Below are 21386 nucleotides of genomic sequence, written 5' to 3'. Positions count from 1 at the left end.
TGTAACGAGTCAACTTACCAGTGAGAGGCTTACGCCTGTATCTCTCATAGAAGGACGTCCACTCACGGACCCCCGCCATATGGGGAAGAATAGCATTAACCCACTCACGGATGTCGTCAATGGGTGGGGAGGCAATATCTCAACTACGAACGCAAAAAACAAATTAGAAATGCCACCTAGATAGAAATGGTCGGCCACCACCTCGAGAGGAATTACAAACTAGACAAAGAAAAACTTACAGGCGAAGTTCCACGTCTCGGGAAGCCCTGCTGGGTCCGCCACAAGGTGCTCAGTCCGTACGAAGAAATAACTCTCCAGAAACGATGATTAGACTTGTCGTCCATCTTCACCACCAAACTCTTTGTTTCTCGGTGACGCATGTGGATCATCGAGCCTCGAATAAGTTGGGGGGAAAAAATAATAAGCATATGCCCCAAAGTGACCTCTCGACTGGCGAGCTCTGCATACTTGAGCAGTATGAGGAAGATTTTGTACATGTACGGTGAAAGTTGAGCCTGGCACACCTCGTAGAAGCGGTAGAAGTCTATCACTAGGGAGGGGAGCGAAAGCGTATACCCAATAACAAAAGGGTACGCGTAGAATGCGCAGTACAGTGGGCAGTACAGATGCACAATGTTCGTTCCCGTCGCCGGTATCATTTCAATGTGATTTGGAATTCCCCGCTTGGTCTTGAGCACCGCAATCACCGCTTTATCTATGGTAGATGACGCAGGTTCCGGCTCTTCTTCGGCGGGGCTGTTAAAATCATTCCATAATTTTCCTGGACGGGGCAATATTTTAGCCTCTTTTGGAACCCCCTCGTCTTTCGCCGCCTCTGCTCCTTCTCCGAGAATAGGTGCATCATTTTCCGGCACCAGAGCTTCAACGGGCCTGTCGATGTGGGAAGAAGTACCAGCCATTTGTCTCGATTAATCGAAGTAAATGAGTAAGAGAAAGGGATAGAGAAGATGGTGGCGTCAATTTCTGATTAACGGGAGAATGAACTCAGAAGTTTGAAATATTAAAAAAGGTAAATGTTTGCAAAGCGCTTCTGATAAGTCGAAAAGTGTAGCAATAGGATGGTGTTTTCCCCCTATTTATAGGAACATAAATGTCCTGAGCGGAAAACCCATGAGTCGCCTATCAAAACTGATAAGGCACGAGAAACGATACGATTCCTGGGAAACGTGTGCCATAATGACAATGGCTATTCATGATGCATCGAATCAATACAACGGTTTAACTCCGAACGGACGTAACGATCCGATAGTATCATTGAAGAATCACGCCGCCACCTCGACCTAAGGGCCTCGTTTAAGGCGTAAACATTCAGATTTCTCCCAACTTTCAAATCGACAGAGTCCCGTTAAGCCCGCTAAGAGGCGACCTCGACGAACGGAGGGACTAACTGTATGGGTCGAAATCTGACCATAGTGGTCATCCTCAAGAGGAATGATAAGGGGTCGACCAAGTTGTAATCATGCCCATGGGGCGAAATACCGATGGAGAACCTCGACCATCGTCGGGGTCAAATCGTCGGAAAGCGTACATCATAAAACTAGCATTGTGTTCGAGCAGACAACGAAAGGTACAGTCGTAAGAAAGTGCGCCGGTCAAAGACCATTGGATAAAAGAGAAAAGAACTATATATATACATACATACATACATATATATATATATATATAGTTCTTTCCTTTCCCTTGTTTATCAACAAGTTACCTCTCTTCCCTTTCTCTGCTCCCATGATTATGATGCATCTTTGCTCTGAATGTAAGCTCATCTCTCATGTTTGATGTACGATTATCATATTAATAAATCTCATATGTTCTTATTCTTCTTTTATTTCGCACTTTGTATGCTTGGATCTGAAATTAATTATGTTTGGCTAAGATTTACCTTCTTTATTATCAATAATTAATTCGACAAAGAGTTTTAAACTTTTTGCTCAAACAAGTATTATAAATAATGTGCATACATGCATGTAATCTTTAATTATGAATAAGATGTTCAGAACATTATAGCCCAGGCATGTCATTGTAGAAGTACAATATATCTTTTTACATCAATTCGATCGTGTTCAAGAAAATCATTATACTGAAGTTTCAAGGTCATATTAGATGATGCGAATGATTGGTGAATTTTTCATGAAAAACACTAGAACATTCAAGATCCCATAAAAGATCACGAGAATTTTGCATTGTAATTATATTACTATAATTTGACAGGTAATCATTGGTACAATAAATATTCCAGTATAGCATACTACTCTTTTTCAGGATTGTGTATCAACCACTTCTCCTAACAATAATCTGTAACTGGATTAATAACCAAATACTCACAGATTTTAATTATATTAATAAATCAAGCTCAAAAGTTGAGGTATATAGTAGTAATATTTTAGTTGTAGAAAACATGTATTTCAATTCTAAAATAAGAGAACTAAGGAAAGATTAATTTGGAAAAATACTTATTATTTGTTTATATATCAACAAGACTTATTAAAAAATGTCTAGGCAAGTTGCCCTTAAATTCACTTTATCATAACTTTATCACCAAGACCTTGTAGTTTACAGTGATACTATTAGTCAGAGTCTTTCACGTTATAATTGTGCATTCAAGTTTCACTATTTCGTGGTTTCGTCCCGTTTCTCTTTTCCCATGTAATAAATATTTTAAGAAGAAAATCTAAATGAACTCATCCTTCCATTATTTGATGATTAATTAAGATATAAAACAAGGAAAAAAGCTTCTACTAATATGTAGCTAGGTATAGACAGATGTAAATAATTAAGCATTCAGTTCCATTTATATATAATTGAGCAATTTCAAACAGATATATAGAGTTATACATCTTGTTTAATTTGCACCTACTCTTACAACAGAGTTTTGAGTTTCAACTTAAATTAATTTCTTCCTCCCGAAGTAACCAGAAAAGGAAGAACTAAAACGAAGGTGATCTTCGCACTGAAAGAGCCACCACTTGTGCCCACTGCTTCAATCTCATCTTCGCTGTCTCCGCATCATCACCTTCATCAAACAAAAACAAAAAAATTAATAAAAAACATGAACAGCTACAATCACGTGAGTTAAATTCTGTGTGAATTTTATATATTTTTTTTACCTGGTTCAACAATGGAGACAGAGCTTTCACCTGAGGACGGAGTTTCACATGAATCGGAAGCTACCGTCGAAACAGAAGAAGAAGATCTGGATAACTTATTCACAGCTTGATAAAGCTCCAAAGCGGGAAAAGCTTTTGTAAGCTTCGGATCCAAATCATCCGACGGATCAAACCCGAATCCTAATTCAAAACAAGCGCGGAGTTCTTCGACGTCCTCGTCAGTGACGCTCGTTGAACGACGGTCGTCAGCGGCAGCAGCGGCGGGGAGGCTCATGGAACGGCGGATGGCGGCGAGGCGCATACGGTTAGTTCTCTTACGTTTGAGCCAAACTTCTTCACGTTGAATGTCAGGAGACCATGATTTGTGTTTGAATAGGGCTTTTTTCGGTTGTTCAGACATTGGGCCCACAGCACCACTCTCAACTGGCGCCGCCGTTTTTTTTGTGTCTGAAGAGGGAGACTTTGAGTAAAGAAAAGGAGTTGATTGCTTGAATTATATATATATATGGGGGGGGGTGGGCTGGGCTGACCAGGGTCTCTCATAATCTTACTAGGAATTCAGTATATTCGATTCTTATGTGGGTCCACGTCATCAGGGGTCAACTTTAATGAATTTTAAATATTTATTTTTAAATTATAAATTTAATATATATTTAATTTTAATAATTTTTACGATTCTTATGTGGGTCCACGTCATCAGGGGTCAACTTTAATGAATTTTAAATATTTATTTTTAAATTATAAATTTAATATATATTTAATTTTAATAATTTTTAATATAATTATATTGTTTGAACAAAAGTTATTAGGACCGAAGGCTTTCACCTCCACCCATGATTGCAGAACTGTAGAAATAGTTGTATGAAAGAAAAGGTTGGACGTGTTGATGGATAGTTATAAGGCAAAATGGCCTAAATGACACATATACTTATGTCACATTGTCATGCCGGTCCTCCTACTTTAACATTGACCAAGCACATATGACAAAATAATGGTTGAGCTAGACAAAATGGATATAATTCACGCGAATAATGAGTGTGAATATTAACATTTTGAACTAGAAATAATTAAAATAAAAAAAATTATTAAAATAAGAATAAAAAATAAATAAGTAAAAAGAAAAAGAAAAAAACAAAAGAGACAAACAACAATATTAAACCCCTCATGTACACAACAACATCCCCCTCCCTTTTCGTTCCCCCCCTCCCCCGTACGCTTCTTCTTCTTCTTCTCCACTGCCCCCTCCCCCCAACAACACTCCCTCCCTTTTTTGTTCCCCTCCCCGTACGCTTCTTCTTTCTCTACTGCCCCGATTCCCCCCACCCCCCCAGATCTATTTGTTGCTCTGTTGAGCTATAATTATATCCTTTTCTCAGTTTACAACAACAATTCAAGAAATAAACAGCTACATTAATTCATAATTAAAAAGTTTTGTCTCCTTTGTTTCATTTATAACCAAATATTACTAGTTATTCGTTTCAAACATTTCTCTATTTCCTTTGTTAACTTTTTGAGATGCTGACACTTTCCCTTTCACTTTCTTGAACTGTTTGTCTTCCTAAATCAAGGTTTATGTTAAATTCAGCTTGTGCACTGCTTAATTATTGAGATATCATTGAGTGCAAGTGATAACTATGAGATAGAGTCCCCCTACTAGGAAGAAGAAATCTGTGAATTTTAGGGAAGAGAGATAGAGATGGAGACATTGATTTTCTTTTTCTTTTTTTTTTGTTCGGAAGGAAATAGTATATAAGAAGTGTTTTAAGTAGATAAAATATAAAAAATGACGTGAAATATGATGTGTTATCCACGTCAAGCAAGTGAGATACACACACGGTCAAAAGAGTTTAAAATATAGATTTTTAACACATTAAAGTGTCTGGATAAAAAAAAGTAAAGTAGGAGGACCGGCATGACAAAGTGACACAAATATAGGTGCCATTTAGGTCATTCTGCCTAGTTATAAACTTCATAAAGATTTGTGAGTGTTCCATGAGTGGAAGAATAACTTTTTAGATTAAAAAAAAAAACTGTCTCATACTTATTCTTCGCTGAACAATTTCTTTTCCCTCTTAAAATAGTTTTGAAGCTTTTTTTTGAATGAACATCTTCAAAAAATTGCACACAACACAAAGGCCACTTATCTTAAATCCTTAGCACGTCAATGTAGTCTTAAAGATGGATATTAAGCTAGCATTTGAATATATATTTGATTGAAACTCAAAAAAAATATTTTTTGAATTGTATTGAAAAATAATTGTTGAAAGTTGAAGTTGTTTGTGGACATGCATTTTATTTGAAGAAAAGTTGAAGTTTCGTGAGTAGAAGAAAAAATTTCACCCAAAAATTACCCTAAACAAATTTTTTGTTAACTTGGAAATTATTGAAGTTTTTTTCCCCCAACATAAGATCATATTTCATAAACAAACAATGTTTTCAAAAAAAATAAAAAAATAAAGATAAAATCTATGACCAAACGGGATCTAAAAAAGATTGTAGGACGGATGCTTGCGTTTTCGTTGATAGAACGAGATAAAAGTAATAGTATTATTCCATCCGTCTTTCTATGATGTTTGACTGAACATAAAACATAAGGAAAAAAAAAATACTTGCCATGTATGAAAAGCTTATTAAACATGGTATGACATTTGTATAATTTCAAGAGCATGGATAAAGAACCGTATAACATTTATACATGATTAAGAATGCAGTAGTTGGGTTTCTAACGATAATATAACAAGTTAACATCATATTATTGGAAAGTTGTTTACTTGGCTTTAGATCATGACTTTCTTCATTCCAAATATATTGTACAGTAGCTGGTTGCTCAAAATATATACAGTGGAGTCATTATTTTTGAAATCTAAGGAATGAACCATCGTTCTCAAGTCACTGCATCTTTGTTTTATATCATGCGTATTCCTTGTCGTATGATATTTTTGGACAAGTTAATAGCTTCTCACATGTGTGTCTAACCAATAGAATGATTTTCTATATAATACAAAAGGAAAAAGAAAGAGGTAAATCATCAGCGAAAATATTTTTTCTTATATTATTATATTAACTAAATTTTTACTTGTGATAAGATTAATAAAATAGAATATTAATGGTACTATTATTGATGTAACATTTTATAGTACAAGAAGATATGGGATATACAGGTAAATGATTCTACGTACAATACAAATTATTTAGGGTAAATTTATTTACTTAACATATTAAAGATTTGATGACTTTGAAAAAATAAAAAATTGCAAGCAGCAACATAGATCTTAAATAAAGTATCTCTATTATAGAGGTAATGTGAGAATATTTTAATAATAATAAAAAATTTAAATAATACATGAACATTTTTTAGCAATGAAATAAAAGGTGAATAAATTAAATTTTCAGGAGTAGTATAAATTTGTATTATACTTCTTTATATTAAGCGAGAGTATTTTGCCGAATGGTAAAATAATCAAACGTCACACGAAGATATAAAAATACTAAATAATGAATAATTCAATAATGATAAGTAATAATAAACAAAAAAGAGAAAAAAATAAAAATATAGAAGGATGAGACTTATTTAATTTGAGATGAAAAAGTGTCTTTCTAATTATGATGAGAAACGTCATATAATAGATAACACCACACAACTGAAATCTTAATAAAAATAATATGTTGAACAATGAAACAATTTCAAGTAACGAGTAAATAAGCTTACTCACAAAAAAATTATTATAAAATATAGAGATAAGATTTATATTGAATTTGATGAGAAAGTATCTTTTGAATTATGATGAGAAATCTATACAATGGATTATATAGCATAACTAAAATCCTAATAGATAAAGTGACAAACCGCTAGAGATACTAGCAAAGTTGAATGAGTTGGCTGGTTTTCATTGGATGAAGAAATTCAATTTTGAGGTTAATTGTTATTCTTCTGTAGCAATAATTTTATCGAGACAACTCGATGAAATTCATTTATTTATTTTTTGGTTTCATTTTTTTGAATGCGGTCGCTAAATTTAGTATGAAATATATATTTATTAATTCTCTCTGCTCTTTTTTATATTGAAACGATCCACGCCTCGCGCGGATACGTATACTAGCTTCGATTTAAAAGTGGGAATTCTTTTGTACATTAGTTAGGTTAGTTAAAAATTTCTTATTTATTTTGTAGCGACCTGACTAGTCGTTTTGCTTTTTAAAACCACGTTCTCCTAAATAAAACTTCCCGCGCTTGCTTTAACTAACTTACGATCTGCGGGGATGGTTGGTTCGGGATTTGGAAGAGTTTGGGTTGAAATAGGCTCATTTCATTCCTTAAGATTTTCTTAAAAGGTTAAGTTTGACTTTGGTCAATATTTTTAGCAAACGAACCCGAGTTTATGTTTTGACGGTCCCGGAGGGTCCGTAGAAAAATATGGGATATCGGTGTATGCCCGGAATCGAATTCCAAGGCCCTATGCCCGAGTAATGAATTTTTATTAGAAATTGTTAAACTGAAATTGTAATGATTTAAAGAAACTAAATAATGATTGATCACGTTGGTATCGGGATCGTATGTTGGTTCCAGAGCCCAGTACAGGTCCAATATAATATTTAAGATTTGCCCGCAAAATTTGTTGTAAATCCGAGTAGTTTAAGTACGTTTTGACACGATAGAAGTGAATTGAAGAACTTGAAGTTCATAAGTTTGATCTAATTGGTTTTAGGGGGTGATTCTTAGATTTAGCATTATCTCAGGCGTTTCGAAGGTTCGAGCGGGTCCGTTTCATGATTTCAGACTTGTCGGTATGTTCGTGCGGGGCCCGGGGGCCCCGAGCGACAATCGGGTGAGGCTCGAGTGAAGTCGAAAATTTTGGGAAGGAGCTGAAGCTCCAGCTATCTGTCATAACGCACCTGCGGTTGGTCAGCCACAGGTGCAAGACCGCAAAAGTGGTCAACCTCTCGCAGATGCGGCCAAGCCAGGCCAGGTCCAAAGTCGCAGAAGCGGCTGTTTTTCCGCAGAAGCAGAGCCGCAAATGCGGTTTGCCTCTCGCAGATGCGGCCCAGCGGCCCAGTTGAGATTCCGTAGAAGCGGGCTCCTTTCCGCAGATGCGGTGGGCGCAGGTGTGGCCCAGGACCGCAGATGCGGAAATCACTGAAGCACTGAGCTTCATTTAATACGGGCTCCAGCCATTTTTGCCCATTTTGCACTCGTGTATTGGGCGATTTTGGAGCTCTTGAGAGAAGATTTCCACATAGCACCTTGAGGTAAGTTCATCCCCCTTATTTCTAAGTTTAATACTCGAGTTTTAGGTAGATTAACACATAAAGATTAGGAAAAATTAAGGGGTTAGAGCAAAACCTAAGGTTGGATAAAACTTAGATTTTACCACGGAATTGGTTATGAAATAAAGTAGAAATAATATATTATTGATCCTTATGTTATAAAGAACAACTTTCTTTGAAAAATTTCGGAATCCGGGCATGTGGGCCCGGGGTCGGATTTTAGGAAACTTGTGTTTAAGGTTGGAAAATTGCTTTAATAGTTAGAATGCGATCTTGTGAGCTTGTATTGACTAGTTCCTACCCCATTTAACTAGTTTTGTATTGTTCGGCTCCAAATTAAGAGTTCGGGCTCGTTTTTGGTATTGGAAGTACACTTTGGAGCGAGGTAAGTCTCCTTTCTAACCTTGTAAGAGGGAATTGTACTCATAGGTGTAGTAATTGAATAAATTGCCATTAAATGCGGGGGCTACGTACGCACTAGGTGACGAGAGTCCGTGCGTAGCTACTACTATGTTAATTGTCTAGGTAGTTTAGGACCCGTATCAGGCTATATTTGCGAATGTTTACATATTTTTTTGCTAATATGATCGCTTAGGATATGCTAGAGAATTGGATATGAACATAAGTGAACGTATGTACTTGTTGAACACTTATATGAATTTATTTGAATATAAATGCGCCTTCATATGTTTTCCTAATGATAATTTATATTTGTGGATCGGGTCGATCGCCTCGGTAGAAATAGATGCATCTATGGTTCGTGCCATTCGACCCTCTGACAGTGCACAATTTCTTTTCTGTTGGATCGGACCGCATAATGTGCGCATGATATCTATGTGAAATCTTATTCATGACTTGCTTTGTTAGGTGTTTTGAAATGTAAATGGCTAATTGTGTTATTGTCAAGGACATGACCTATCACTCCTTGCTACAAATTGTCAAATTATTTGTGACTTCCATGCTTAGCATAACACTATATTATATTATTTGACCCTAGTAAGTATCAAGTCGACATCTCGTCTCCATTTCTTCGATATTAGACGGGATACTTACTGGGTACATATTGTTTATGTACTCATACTACAATTCTGTACTTAATTGTATAGGATCTGAGGCAGATACATCTGGTTATCAGTCTGGTGTGCATCCCTGATCAGAGTCCGAGACTTCCACGGTGAGCTGCTCCCTTCCTATGTCGTTCAACAGCTTGATGGAGTCTCTCTTTATTTTCGCTGCCTATTCTATTTTAGACAATAAGATAGATTTATTCTTTTGTATATTTTACTAGTTGCCCACAACTTGTGACACCAAGTCTTGGCACACACATTAGTAGACTATTCTTTTGGGATTTGTATAATTATTTTGGGGTACATTACTGATTATCACTGGTTTTAACTTCTTTATTAGAAATCGTAGTACTTGTTTTGGTAAAGTAAAGTAAATACTTAATTATACTTTTGCATTGGCTTGCCTGACAATGGTGTTGGGCGCCATCATGACCTGTTACGGAAATGGGTTGTGACATATTTATTTTTAAATTCAAATTCAAAAGCAGTGTTTTTTAGAAGTTATCAAATGTTTTATATTAACTATTTAAACTAAAAAAAATTAATTAAACTAACATATTTGAACTACTCCTTCTTTATAGCCCAAAAAATGCAGATTGTTCCCATTACTTTTTAAAATTTAAAAATAAATTTTAAATATACTTCTGAATCCAAAGCGGTTATACTTTCTCAACTTTATCCTAAACCCATCCCTTACAGTTTTTCTCTCTTCATTTCAGTTTATTTTGTTTATTCTTACTTCTTAGTAACCATTACAATTTTATTCATAAGATTAAGCCGAGTGTCAAGATACTACAAAATCACTTGATAAATTTTAAAATTATTTATAAAAAAAATAAATACAAAACAAAAGTCAAGATAAATTATAAAGTCAATACAGAAGTATTATTTATAAATTTAAACAAATTGAAGAATGTGAATAATAGAAGGCTTCTCTCTTTAAACTTTTGAACAAAATAATAAAAGGCTTCTCTCTTTATACTTTTAATGAATATAAAATTATAATAAGGATGTTTTAATTATAAGTAAAATACTAAATGGGAAAACAAATCAATTATAGTCGTAGAAAAACCTATGCCAAAAGAGAAAATAAATATAATGTTAGGATATTTATAATTTAAATTAATTAAAAATAATTAAATAAATATCACTTAAAAAATTATTGATAAATTTAGACTTAAGATTTGATACTATTTCTACGAAGTTTGTGCCAAGTGTCATCACTATAACATGTAAAGTTTAATTTTTTAGGACAAAACTCCAATAAAAGTTTTAAAATTATTTTAAAATAGAAGATAGAAAATTAAAATAAAAAAATTAAACCTGCCAATTTTAAACAATTAATACTTCCTCCCACGTTTAAAAAAAATTTAATATTTCCTCCTAGGTTTGTCTGGTAGTTTTTTTCATTTATTTATTAGACCATGCAATGCAAAAAGAAATTAACATTTTCTCCCACGTTTGATTGTGCTGCAGTTTGTAATTTATTTACATACCTAAATATATTTTTTTTGTGCTGCGATTTGTAATTTATTTATTTACTTGATATTTTTTTATCCAGAAAAGGGAAGAAAAAAATAAATCATTCGAAGAATCAACCCCACGACTAATATCTTCCCAAATGTGGGTTTGAATCAACAATTCTAACCTACCTCCATAATTGATTCTTATTCGCGTTCTCCTATGCAATAATTATTTATGCGATTTTTTCTTTTTTGTATCCATATTAAGCTCAGTGGCGGCCTAATAATAAGTTACCAAGCATTGCTTAAGGCAATGTATAATATTGGGATAAGATAAATAAATAATATAATAAAATTAGTTAGTTTAGAATTAGTATGGTTAATTTTGCTAATATACGACAATTCTAATTGCATTAGACGTGGAAGTTTTTTTTTAATGATTTTTGGTGCTAAGTTATGTGGACGTTGGATGTAATATTGTAATTAGCAACACGTAAATTAATAAAATTATCCAAGTGTGATGAACCGATAGGTAATTAATAGTTTTAACCCCAAATTATATGTTTCGAAATCTCGATTAGCCTTTCTCGATTTACGTGGACAATCCGTGTCTTTTTTCTAAAGGTTTTTATGTGAAAAATTGATAAAAATACAAAATCGTGCCTTAAAACTCAATTGAGTTGACTGAAAAATTGATAAAAATACAAAATCGTGCCTTAAAACTCATTTGAGTTGACTTCGGTCAACGTTTTGAGCAAACAGATTTGGATTAGTATTTTGACGGTCCCGGTGGATCCGTATCGTAATTTGGGACTTGGACATATCCCCGGAATTGAATTCAGAAGTCCCTAACTTGATTTGATCGTAATTTGTTGAAAATTAGAGGTTTAAAGAAATTTTAAGTTTGACTGAAGTTTGACTTTGTCGCTACCGGGTCTGGATTTTGGTTACGACACTTGGTACAAGTTTATTACTGTATTTATGACTTGTCTGCAAAATTTGGTGCAAAACGGAGTTGATTTGACGTGATTCGGACGTCCGGTTGTTAAAATAAAAGTTCTTAAGTTTCATTGAAAATTTCATTCGTTTTGTTGTTCAATTCGTAGTTCTAGGTTCTATTTTGGAATTTTAATCGCGCGAGCGAGTTCGTATTATGTTTTTGGACTTGTGTGCATGTTTGGTTTGGAGCTCCAAAGGATTGAGTGAGTTTCGGATTGGCTACGGGTGTTTAGAACTTAAGAAAAATTTCTGATGATGGCTTCTGCTGGTTTCTGGTGCGTGCTTCTTCGCGATCACGAAGATACTCCTGAAATCGCAAAGAGTAGATGGGACTAGGGTGGGTTTAGTGGGGGGGGGGGGGGTCTGCCCTTCGCGAACATGTGACCCTTAATCGCGAACGCGTAGTGTTAGAGAGGCGGGGCTGGAATTGGATTTACTCTAGTGAACGCGAGCCCAGGCTCACGAACGAGAAGGCTAGGTGGGTTAAGCCTACGCGAACGCGTAGAGTAATTCGCGATCGCGTAGGCCAATTAGGCAGTGCCCTTCGCGAACGCTTCAGGCGTCTCCCGATCGCGATGAATACCTGATGCCCAGTCATTTAAACTTCTAAAAAACGGGATTTCACCAAATTTTTACCATCTTTCCATTAGAGCTCGGCCTAGAGACGATTTGGAGGATAAATTTCATCACCTTTTCATAGGTTAGTGTACTTTAACTTATTTTCTTCTATTTCCATTATCACCCATTAATTTCTAATCTTTGTTCTTTTATGGTAGAAAACTAGGAATTTGGGAAGAATTGTGAATTTTTGCAAATTCGGAATTTAGACCTCAATTTAGGGTCGGATTTTGAAACTAATTACATAATCGGGCTCGGGAATGAAAGGGTAAATGGGTTTTAGTCCAAATCTTGGGTTTTGACCAAGCGAGCCCGGGGTTGACTTTTTTTTTAACTCTTAGGGAAAAGTGTAAAAATCTTAACTTTATGTATTATAATTGATTTCCCTAGCATTATTTGATATTATCGAGTCGATTTTGGTTAGATTTGATTGGTTTGGAGGCGGATCCTAGAGGAAAGGCCCCGGTAGAGCTCTGAGTTGATTTTTGAGCGAGGTAAGTGTTGGGTTTAACCTTGATGTGAGGGAATTAGGAACCCTCGAGCCCTGTGCTATGTGAAAGTCATGTGTAATGACATATATGCGAGGTGACGAGTGTATATACGCCGTCAAATTACTTGTTTCACTGTTTTCCCGTATTTCATTAATTATTTCATTCCCTATCTTAATTGTTACATGCTTAAAGTGCTTCCCATGCATTTATTTACTACTTGTCATTTATTATTCTCGTGTTATAAATGTTAGATTCTCCCGTGCTTCCATGATTAACTGCTACTTTCCTTAATGGACTTACTTGTACCTTTTAGGTGACATTTATTTGATTTGTTTTTCTGCTTAGTATTATTTAGAGTGAATTCTTAATTTGGGACGAGATTCCCCTTCTGGTTCTGCTTCATATTCGTTAATTGTAGAGAATTCTTGTGATTCCAGTTGTTAAATTGATTGCACTTATTGATTTATTCATATTGATACGGTGGGATCGGGTTGTGCGCCGCAATAGGTGAAATAAGGGTGAATTGATATGCCGAAATAAGGGTGAATTTATATTGATACGGTGGGATCGGGTTGGGCACCGCAACAAGTGAATTAAGGGTGGATTGATATGATGAAATAAGGTTGAATTATGATATTGATTCTGATTATATGGTGGGATCGGGTTGCGCCCGCAACATATATTTACTTATTATTGTTGATACTATTATGGTAAACTAAGGGAGAATTGTATTGTATGGTGGGATCGGGTTGCGCGCCGCAACAATTTATGTGATCTACATTCCTTGTTGTATTGTGGTGGCTTCGATTCTTTCATACAAGACTCTAAGGATTGGTATTTCTGGCATATATTGGTTGTTTCTTTGGAGATTGAGTTACTTTCATGTGTTAACTACTTTATTTTGTTTCCATATTTTCTTTTCTGTCATTATTTTATACTGTGTACAGATTATTGTAAGTGACTACCTTAGCCTCGTCACTACTTCGTCGAGGTTAGGCTCGGCACTTACAAAGTACATGGGGTCGGTTGTACTCATACTACACTCTACACTTCTTGTGCATATTTTGGACTCGGTCCCAGCAGCGGTCCATGGATTGCTCAGGCCAGCTATTGAGTGGAGACTTAAGGTACTGCCGTTCGGCGTCCACAACTCCTAGAGTCCGCAGAGTGATTATGCAGCCGCATAATGGGCTGCAGAAACGCATTCTTCTGAAAATCATTTTCCTTTAGATCCGTAGCGTACTGTTCAATCCAAAAAGTTCAAACTTAGCATAGGCCTTTTGGGTAAAAATTTCACGGGGCCTTACAGAATTAGCATAGGCCTTTATCAATATATGAATAATTATTCCTTCTAAAATATTATAATAACTGAGCAAGTTCCAAAAATTAATGTTTCAAAGATCTTCGATTTCACTTAGATGCATGAAGCAGTCAATGGAATGAAAAGAACTCTATGAGAGCTCTTATCTTCTCTTAATTTTTTTTTGAACTTTCAGCCTTTTTATGTTCAACAATGGAGTTGGCAAAAATGAGTTACCGTAGCTTTTCTTTAAAACCAACAGTTTTTGACCTACCTAAATAATAAATAAAATAAAAGAAAGAACGAAAAAAAGATGATTGGCGAAACTTACGGCTTGGGCGATAGACAACTTGCAAAAATCAATTTTTCTAAAGTTGGTTTTCTGATTGAAGATTCCAATCTTTTGATTGGTTAGAGGTGCGGTGAATTCTCTTATAAATAGAAGTATTCAGTTTAGTCTCAAACACACCAAAATCGAGAGAAGCCAGAAAGAGTTAGAAAAAGTAATTCATAGATAGTAGTCATTGGGATAAATAGAGAGAGTAATATCATAGTGAGGTGTTCAAATAAAAAGTATTATTTCTTTCAAAGTTGTAGTGGTCTCTTGATTCTACCAAGTTGTAATATTATAGTAATATTATATTGCTCTGCCGAGGTATTGTATTTTACCCCATTAACAAATTTGGTGTTGACGTTACTCTCTTGTGTTATTATTATTTGTCGTGGATATTATTTAGGGACAAGATTATTAATATTTTTTAACAACATGATATCAGAGCCATGGCGAATAATGGTCCGCTTTCTTTTCAGCACTACTGTCTCACGAAAGATAATTATGATAAATGGTGTCTACGTATGAAAGTCATGCTTGGATCTCAGGATGTGTGGGAAAGCGTAGGCAGAGGGTATGCAAAACCCGATAATGAGGAAACTCTGCCTCGAAATGAAAAAGATATCTTAGAAAAGACAAGGAAGTAGGATCAACAAGCCCTTACGCTCATCCACCAATGTCTGGATGATGCCATGTTTGAGAAGGTGACCGATACTACCACCTCAAAGTAAGCTTGGGAGATTTTACAAAATTTTCTCCAAGGAGTTGATAAAGTGATAAAGGTAAAACTTCAAACTCCGAGGGTTGATTTTGAAGTTTTAAAAATGAAAAAATCCGAATTCATTTCGAATTATTGTTCAAAACTGAAGGTTGTTGTAAATTAAATAAGAAGATACGGGGAGGACATAAGATGTCTGTGTGGTATAAAAGATCCTTCGTATTTTAACACCTAAATATGATTTTGTGGTGTGTGCTATTGAGGAGTCTAAAGATTTGGACTCTATGATGGTAGAGAAATTGAAGGGTTTATTATTGGCCCAAGAAGAAAAGATCAAAAGTAGACAAGAAATGCCATTGGAGAATTTTTTTCAAACTCAGGCATCCTTCAAGGATTATGGAGATGAAAAGAGCTATCGAGGGAATGGACGGGAATGAGGCAGTGGCGGTCATGAAAGAGGAAGAAGTAACGGTAACAACTTCAAAAATAAAGTTAAAATCCACCAAACATTCAGAGATCGTGGTCGTAGACATAGAGGAGGAAGAGTATGTGGCTACTACCAAAAAAATAATGGACAAAGGTATAACAAATCTACAATTGAGTGTTATAATTATCATAAATTTGGTCATTACTTTTGGGAATGTCGTACCAATGTTGAAGAAAAAGCTAACCTTGTTGACGACAAGAAAGAAAAAAGATGAGTCAACGTTGTTGTTGGCAGTCTAGGAAGAAGACAGAGATGATTGTAGCTCGTGGTATTTGAACAATGGAGCAATAAATCATATGTGTGGATGTAAAAAAAGTTTGTCGAGATAAATATAACGGTGAGAGGTAATGTGTCCTTTGGAGATACCTCCAAGATTCAAATCAAAGGGATAGATACAATTCTGATCTCCTGTAAAGATGGTAGTCATAAGCTAATTCAAGATGTTTATTATGTATCAAAATTAAAAAGTAATATTTTGAGTTTGAGCCAACTTCTTAAAAAGGAATATGACATCCACATGAAAAATATACATCTTTGGCTTAGAGATTCAAGTGAAATTCTAATTGCTAAAGTGCATATGGCAAAGAATAAATTATTTTCTCTACATCTTAAGACAATTGATGCAATGTGTTTGAAGGATAATGTGCAAGATGAATCATGGTGTTGGCACATGCGATTTGGGCACTTGAATTTGGAAGCGCTCGAATCAATGGAAGAAAAAAACATGGTACATGGGATACCATCAATCAACCATCCCAATCAATTGTGTGAAGCTTGTCTTCTTGGAAAATATGCAAGGAGGCGTTTTCCAAAGGAGGCCATGTCAAGATCAACAAAATCGCTTCAGCTTGTTCACACTGATGTGTGTGGACTAATCAATCCACCTTTCTTTGGCAAAGTAAATACTTTCTGCTTTTCATTGATGACTTTAGTAGAAAGACTTGGGTTTATTTCTTGAACCAAAAATCTGAAGCTTTTGAAACTTTTAAAAATTTCAAAGTAATTGTGGAAAAAGAAAGTGGCTATGTGTAACGACCCGGCCGGTCGTTTCGAGAGTTGTAGTCCTGTTTTCTCATTTTCTGCTCCTTTTGTATTCTACAACTATTATATGACTTATCAGGTTAGTTGGTTCGGGTCTGGAGTGATTTCAGAGTAAATTCAAACACTTAGTCTCTTAATTGAAAATTTAAGTTGGAAAAGGTGACCGGATGTTGACTTATGTGTAAACGGATTCGAATTTGAATTTTGATGGTTTCGTTAGCTTCGTTAGGTATTTTAGACATTGAAGCGCGTCCGGATGGTGATTTGGAGGTCCGTAGTGGGATTAGGCTTGAATTGGCGAAATTTGGAATTTTAAAAAGTTTGACCGGGAGTGGACCTTTTGATATCGGGGTCGGATTGGATTTCCAGAAGTTGGAGTAGGTTTGTGGTGTCATTTATGACTTGCATGCAAAATTTAAGGTTAATCGGACGTGATTTGATAGGTTTCAGCGTCGTTTGTAGAATTTGAAAATTTCAAAGTTTATTAGACTTGAATCCGTGTGTAATTAGTGTTTTTGCTGTTGTTTGAGGTGATTTGAGGATTCAACTAAGTTTGTATCGCAATTTAGGACTTGTTGGTATGTTTAGTTGAGGTCCCGAGGACCTCGGGTTGATTTCGAGTGGTTAACGGAATTGGTTTTGAGTTGGTAAAACAGCCGAAGTATACTGGTATAACCGCACCTGCGGAGTGGGCATTGCAGAAACGGGAAGAGAGCCGCATAAGCGGGCTAGGTGGAGAAGGCAGTGGTCGCAGGTGCGATGTTCCTTCCGCACCTGTGAGGACACAAATACGGTAAGTAGGGCGCAAGTGCGAAGTTTGAAGGTTTGGCTATTTTCGCAGAAGTGGACAAAGGGCCGCAGAAGCACCTCCGCAGGTGCGAGACCTGGAGTGCAGGTGCGAACCCAGCGACTTAAGTGTTTCCCGCAAAAGCTAAGGAATAACCGCAGAAGCGGTCCCACAGGTGCGGATAAGTGGCCGCAGGTGCGAAAAGCCTGGGCAGAATGTTTAAAAATAAAGGTTCTCGATTTTAGTCTCATTTCAACATTTTAAAATCGGACTTGGGCGATTTTGGAGAGAATTTTCTAGGGGATTTTTGAGGTAAACTTCTTGTACTCGTTTTTTATAATTAAACTTGTTTCCCCATTGATTTTCCCACTTAGAGTGTGTGATTTTGGAGGTGAAATTTGGGGGTTTGAGGCTAAAGATTTGGAGAATGAATTTTAGGGATTGGAATGACCATTTGGTGTCAGATTTTGGTAAAATTGGTATGGTTAGACTCGTGAGTGAATGAGCTTTCGGGTCTTGTGACTTTTGTCAGATTCCGAAATGTGGGCCTGGGGGCCGGGTATGAGCTGATTTCGGATTTTTGGCTATAATTTAGTACTTTCTTGTGGAATTGATCCCTTTAGCATATATTGATTGTATTGTACTACTTGTGGCTAGATTTGGGACGTTTGGAGACCGATTTGAGAGGAAAAGGTATTTTAGAGTAGAGTTTTGCTCGGATTGATATAAGTAACGCTTTCAAACTTGGTTCTGAGGATTCAAAACTCCGAATTATGTGTTATGTGATTTGTATTGAGGTGACACACATGCCAAGTGACGGGTTGCGAGCGTGCACCGTGGTAATTGTGGCCTATTTGATTCCATGGCACTGTATAGTGACTCTATCTTGTTGATATCCATGTTTTCATCATGTGATAAAGTAATTGAGCTATCAATCATACTAGATATCATGTTTAGGATTTATGCCAGTACTGTTGGGACCCATTGTGGTTGTTTTTTGCTGTCACCTTACTGATTTTATTGATATTACACACTTAGTCATATTCATTCATTTCATACCATATCTCAGTCTCAGTTGTTATTTATTGATACATCATATCATTGTTTTGGGCTAGTTTTTATGACATTGTGAGACTGTGAGTGAGATTGGAGAGATTGATGACGTAGTGAGGTCGAGAGACTGATTATGAGTGACAGTTATGGGATCGGGTTGCACGCCGCAGCGGTTATACTGATATTATGATAACGTTTGGGCTGTACGATCCCCTCCGGAGTCTGTACACACCCCCAGTGAGTGTGGTTGATATTATTGAGGAATGGATCTTCCCTAGACATGGATCTTGTCCGAAGCATTCGATACCTGGAGATGGATCTTTCTCCACGGGCCGGATTGGCCTTCCTCGGTACTAGGTGACTGATGGTCAGTGATGTATATATTCTGGGATGGATCTTCCCTGAGCCATATGGTCCATATACAGTATCGAGTGGTTGAGAATTTGAGAGTGTGAGCACACGAGGCTGTCAGCATGGTGCATCACATACAACATGTGCATTGGCATGTAGAAGTAGAAGGGTTATATTCTTCACATTGTTCAATTTTGATCTATTTTTACTATTTTGAACTATCTATTTAACTTGAAAGCATGCCTATGTTTCTGCACAATTATTTCTATTTTAACTATACCGATTGAGTTCGTCACTACCTTTCAGTCCAAAGGTTGGACTTGTTACTTACTGAGTTGGTTGTACTCACGTTACTCCTTGCACCTCGTGTGCAGATCCAGGCGCTTCTGGTCACGGCGGTTGTTGATTGAGGATCCAGGTCCCGGAGACTATCGAGGTAGCCGCATGGCGTTTGCAGGCCTTGACACTCATTCTTTATCTCTATCTGTATTTCGGTTTTTATTTTCTAGACACTATAGTAGACTGTATTCTGGTTTAGACGCTCATGTACTCTGTGACACCCCGGTTTTGAGATGGATTGTATCGTATTTTGGATTATTTCTGTCTTTAAAAAAGGCTTTTCTTAAATATTAAATTTCTTCCGCCTTTAAGTTCAAAGAATTTTACTGTGTTGAGATGTTGAAGGTCGTAACACTATGAAATAAAAGTTTTAAGGTCCGATAGAAGAGGCAAATTCACTTCAAAAGAATTTAATGACTTATGTCAGTCTCATAAAATTTGTCGCCCTCTAACGGTACCTTAATCACCCCAACAAAATGGAGTTGCAGAGAGAAAGAATCGAACGAGTCTTAATATGGCTAGATGTATGTTGAAAGCTAAAATGCCCAAGAAATTTTGGGCCGAAGCTGTTTCTTGTGCAGTTTATTTGAACAACAGTTCTCTAACAAGAAATGTTAGAGATCAAACCTCTCAAGAATAATGGAGTAGAAGAAAACCAAGTGTCAAGTACTTGAGAATCTTTGGGAGCATAGCCTATTCTCATGCACCACAACATGGGAGAGCGAAGATTGACGATCGAAGTGTCAAACATGTGTTTGTTGGCTATGATACGAGTTCAAAAGGCTACAAGTTATACAACCCAAGCAGCGGCAAGGTGGTGGTAAGTCGCGATGTTGAATTTGATGAGAATTAACATGAAATTGGGAAGCTCAGGATGTAACTTCATATGATTTTCGCATTCTTTGGGGGTGAAGAAGAACCAGAGACCATGGAACCTGTGCATGATACAACTCTACATCCTTCTCCAATCAATATTGTATCTCCCTCTTCTCAAGAAATTTCAAATGAACAGTCGCAAAGGACAAAGAGTATTCAAGAGCTCTATGAGGGCACAAAAGAAGTTACTAATTTTGATATTTTATATTATCTCTTTGCTGACAGTGAACCAATGAACTTTGATGAAGCTGTTATAGACAAAAGGTGAAAACAAGCCATGGAGGAGGAGATCGAGTCAATAGAGAAGAACAACACTTGGGAGTTAACAACTCTTCCCAAGGGTCATCGAGCAATTAGAGTAAAATGGGTATACAAGACAAAGAAAAATGTTGATGGAGACGTGGTGAGATACAAGGCACGACTTGTGGCTAAAGGCTACAAGCAAAGGCAAGGAATTGACTTTGCTCATTTCTTTGGCGGCGCAAAAGAAGTGGAAGATCCATCAACTAGATATCAAATCAGCCTTTTTGAATGGCTATTTTGAAGAAGAAGTCTATGTTGAACGACCATTGGGCTTTGTGATCAAAAACCATGAATATAAATGTTGCAGTTGAAGAAAGCTTTATATGGATTAAAGCAAGCCCCACGGGCATAGAATAGTTACATCGACAAGTATTTTCAAGACAATAAGTTTATTCGTTGTCTCCATAAATATGCTCTTTACCTTAAAGTTCATACTAATGGAAGATATCTTACTTGTTTGTCTTTATGTTGATGATCTTATTTTCACGGGTAATAACCCAAGTTTGTTTGAAGCTTTTAAAAAAGATGTGTCCTGTGAGTTCGAGATGACAGACGTAGGACTCATGTCATACTACTTGGGCCTAGAAGTGAAGCAGATGGATGATGGAATCTCAAGAAAGCTATACGAAAGAGCCATTGAAGAAGTTCAACATGCTCGATTGCAACCCCGTAAACACACCGATGGAGAGCGGGAAAAAATTATCCGAGTTTGATGAAGGAGAAAAACTGAATCCCACATTTTTCAAAAGTCTTATGGGAAGTTTGAGGTAGCTAC

The 21386-nt window shown here is 36.3% G+C and overlaps 1 protein-coding gene across 1 annotated transcript; it reads right to left on the bottom strand.

Moving 5' to 3' along the window:
• Positions 1–2798: 2798 nt before the first annotated feature.
• On the bottom strand, positions 2799–3572 carry LOC107830052 (uncharacterized). Its single transcript, XM_016657536.2, has 2 exons — positions 3123–3572; positions 2799–3028 (listed from the first exon to the last, which is right to left on the bottom strand). The coding sequence occupies exons 1-2, from the start codon at positions 3520–3522 to the stop codon at positions 2943–2945; spliced, it is 486 nt and encodes a 161-aa protein (XP_016513022.1). The 5' UTR covers positions 3523–3572; the 3' UTR covers positions 2799–2942.
• Between the last annotated feature and the right edge of the window lie 17814 nt (positions 3573–21386).

The sequence above is a fragment of the Nicotiana tabacum genome, chromosome 7, assembly GCF_000715075.1.
Source record: "Nicotiana tabacum cultivar K326 chromosome 7, ASM71507v2, whole genome shotgun sequence".
Classification (NCBI taxonomy): Eukaryota; Viridiplantae; Streptophyta; class Magnoliopsida; order Solanales; family Solanaceae; genus Nicotiana; species Nicotiana tabacum.
Note: the sequence above shows the minus strand (reverse complement) of the source record. Positions and strands in the feature narration are given on the sequence as shown.

What these genes read in the sequence shown, in the direction of transcription:
- LOC107830052 (XM_016657536.2), bottom strand. Translation starts at nt 3,522, where the DNA reads ATGTCTGAACAACCGAAAAAAGCCCTATTCAAACACAAATCATGGTCT. An exon ending in TGTCTCCATTGTTGAACCAG is followed by an intron (nt 3,029 to 3,122) that starts GTAAAAAAAATA and finishes TGTTTGATGAAG; the next exon opens with GTGATGATGCGGAGACAGCG.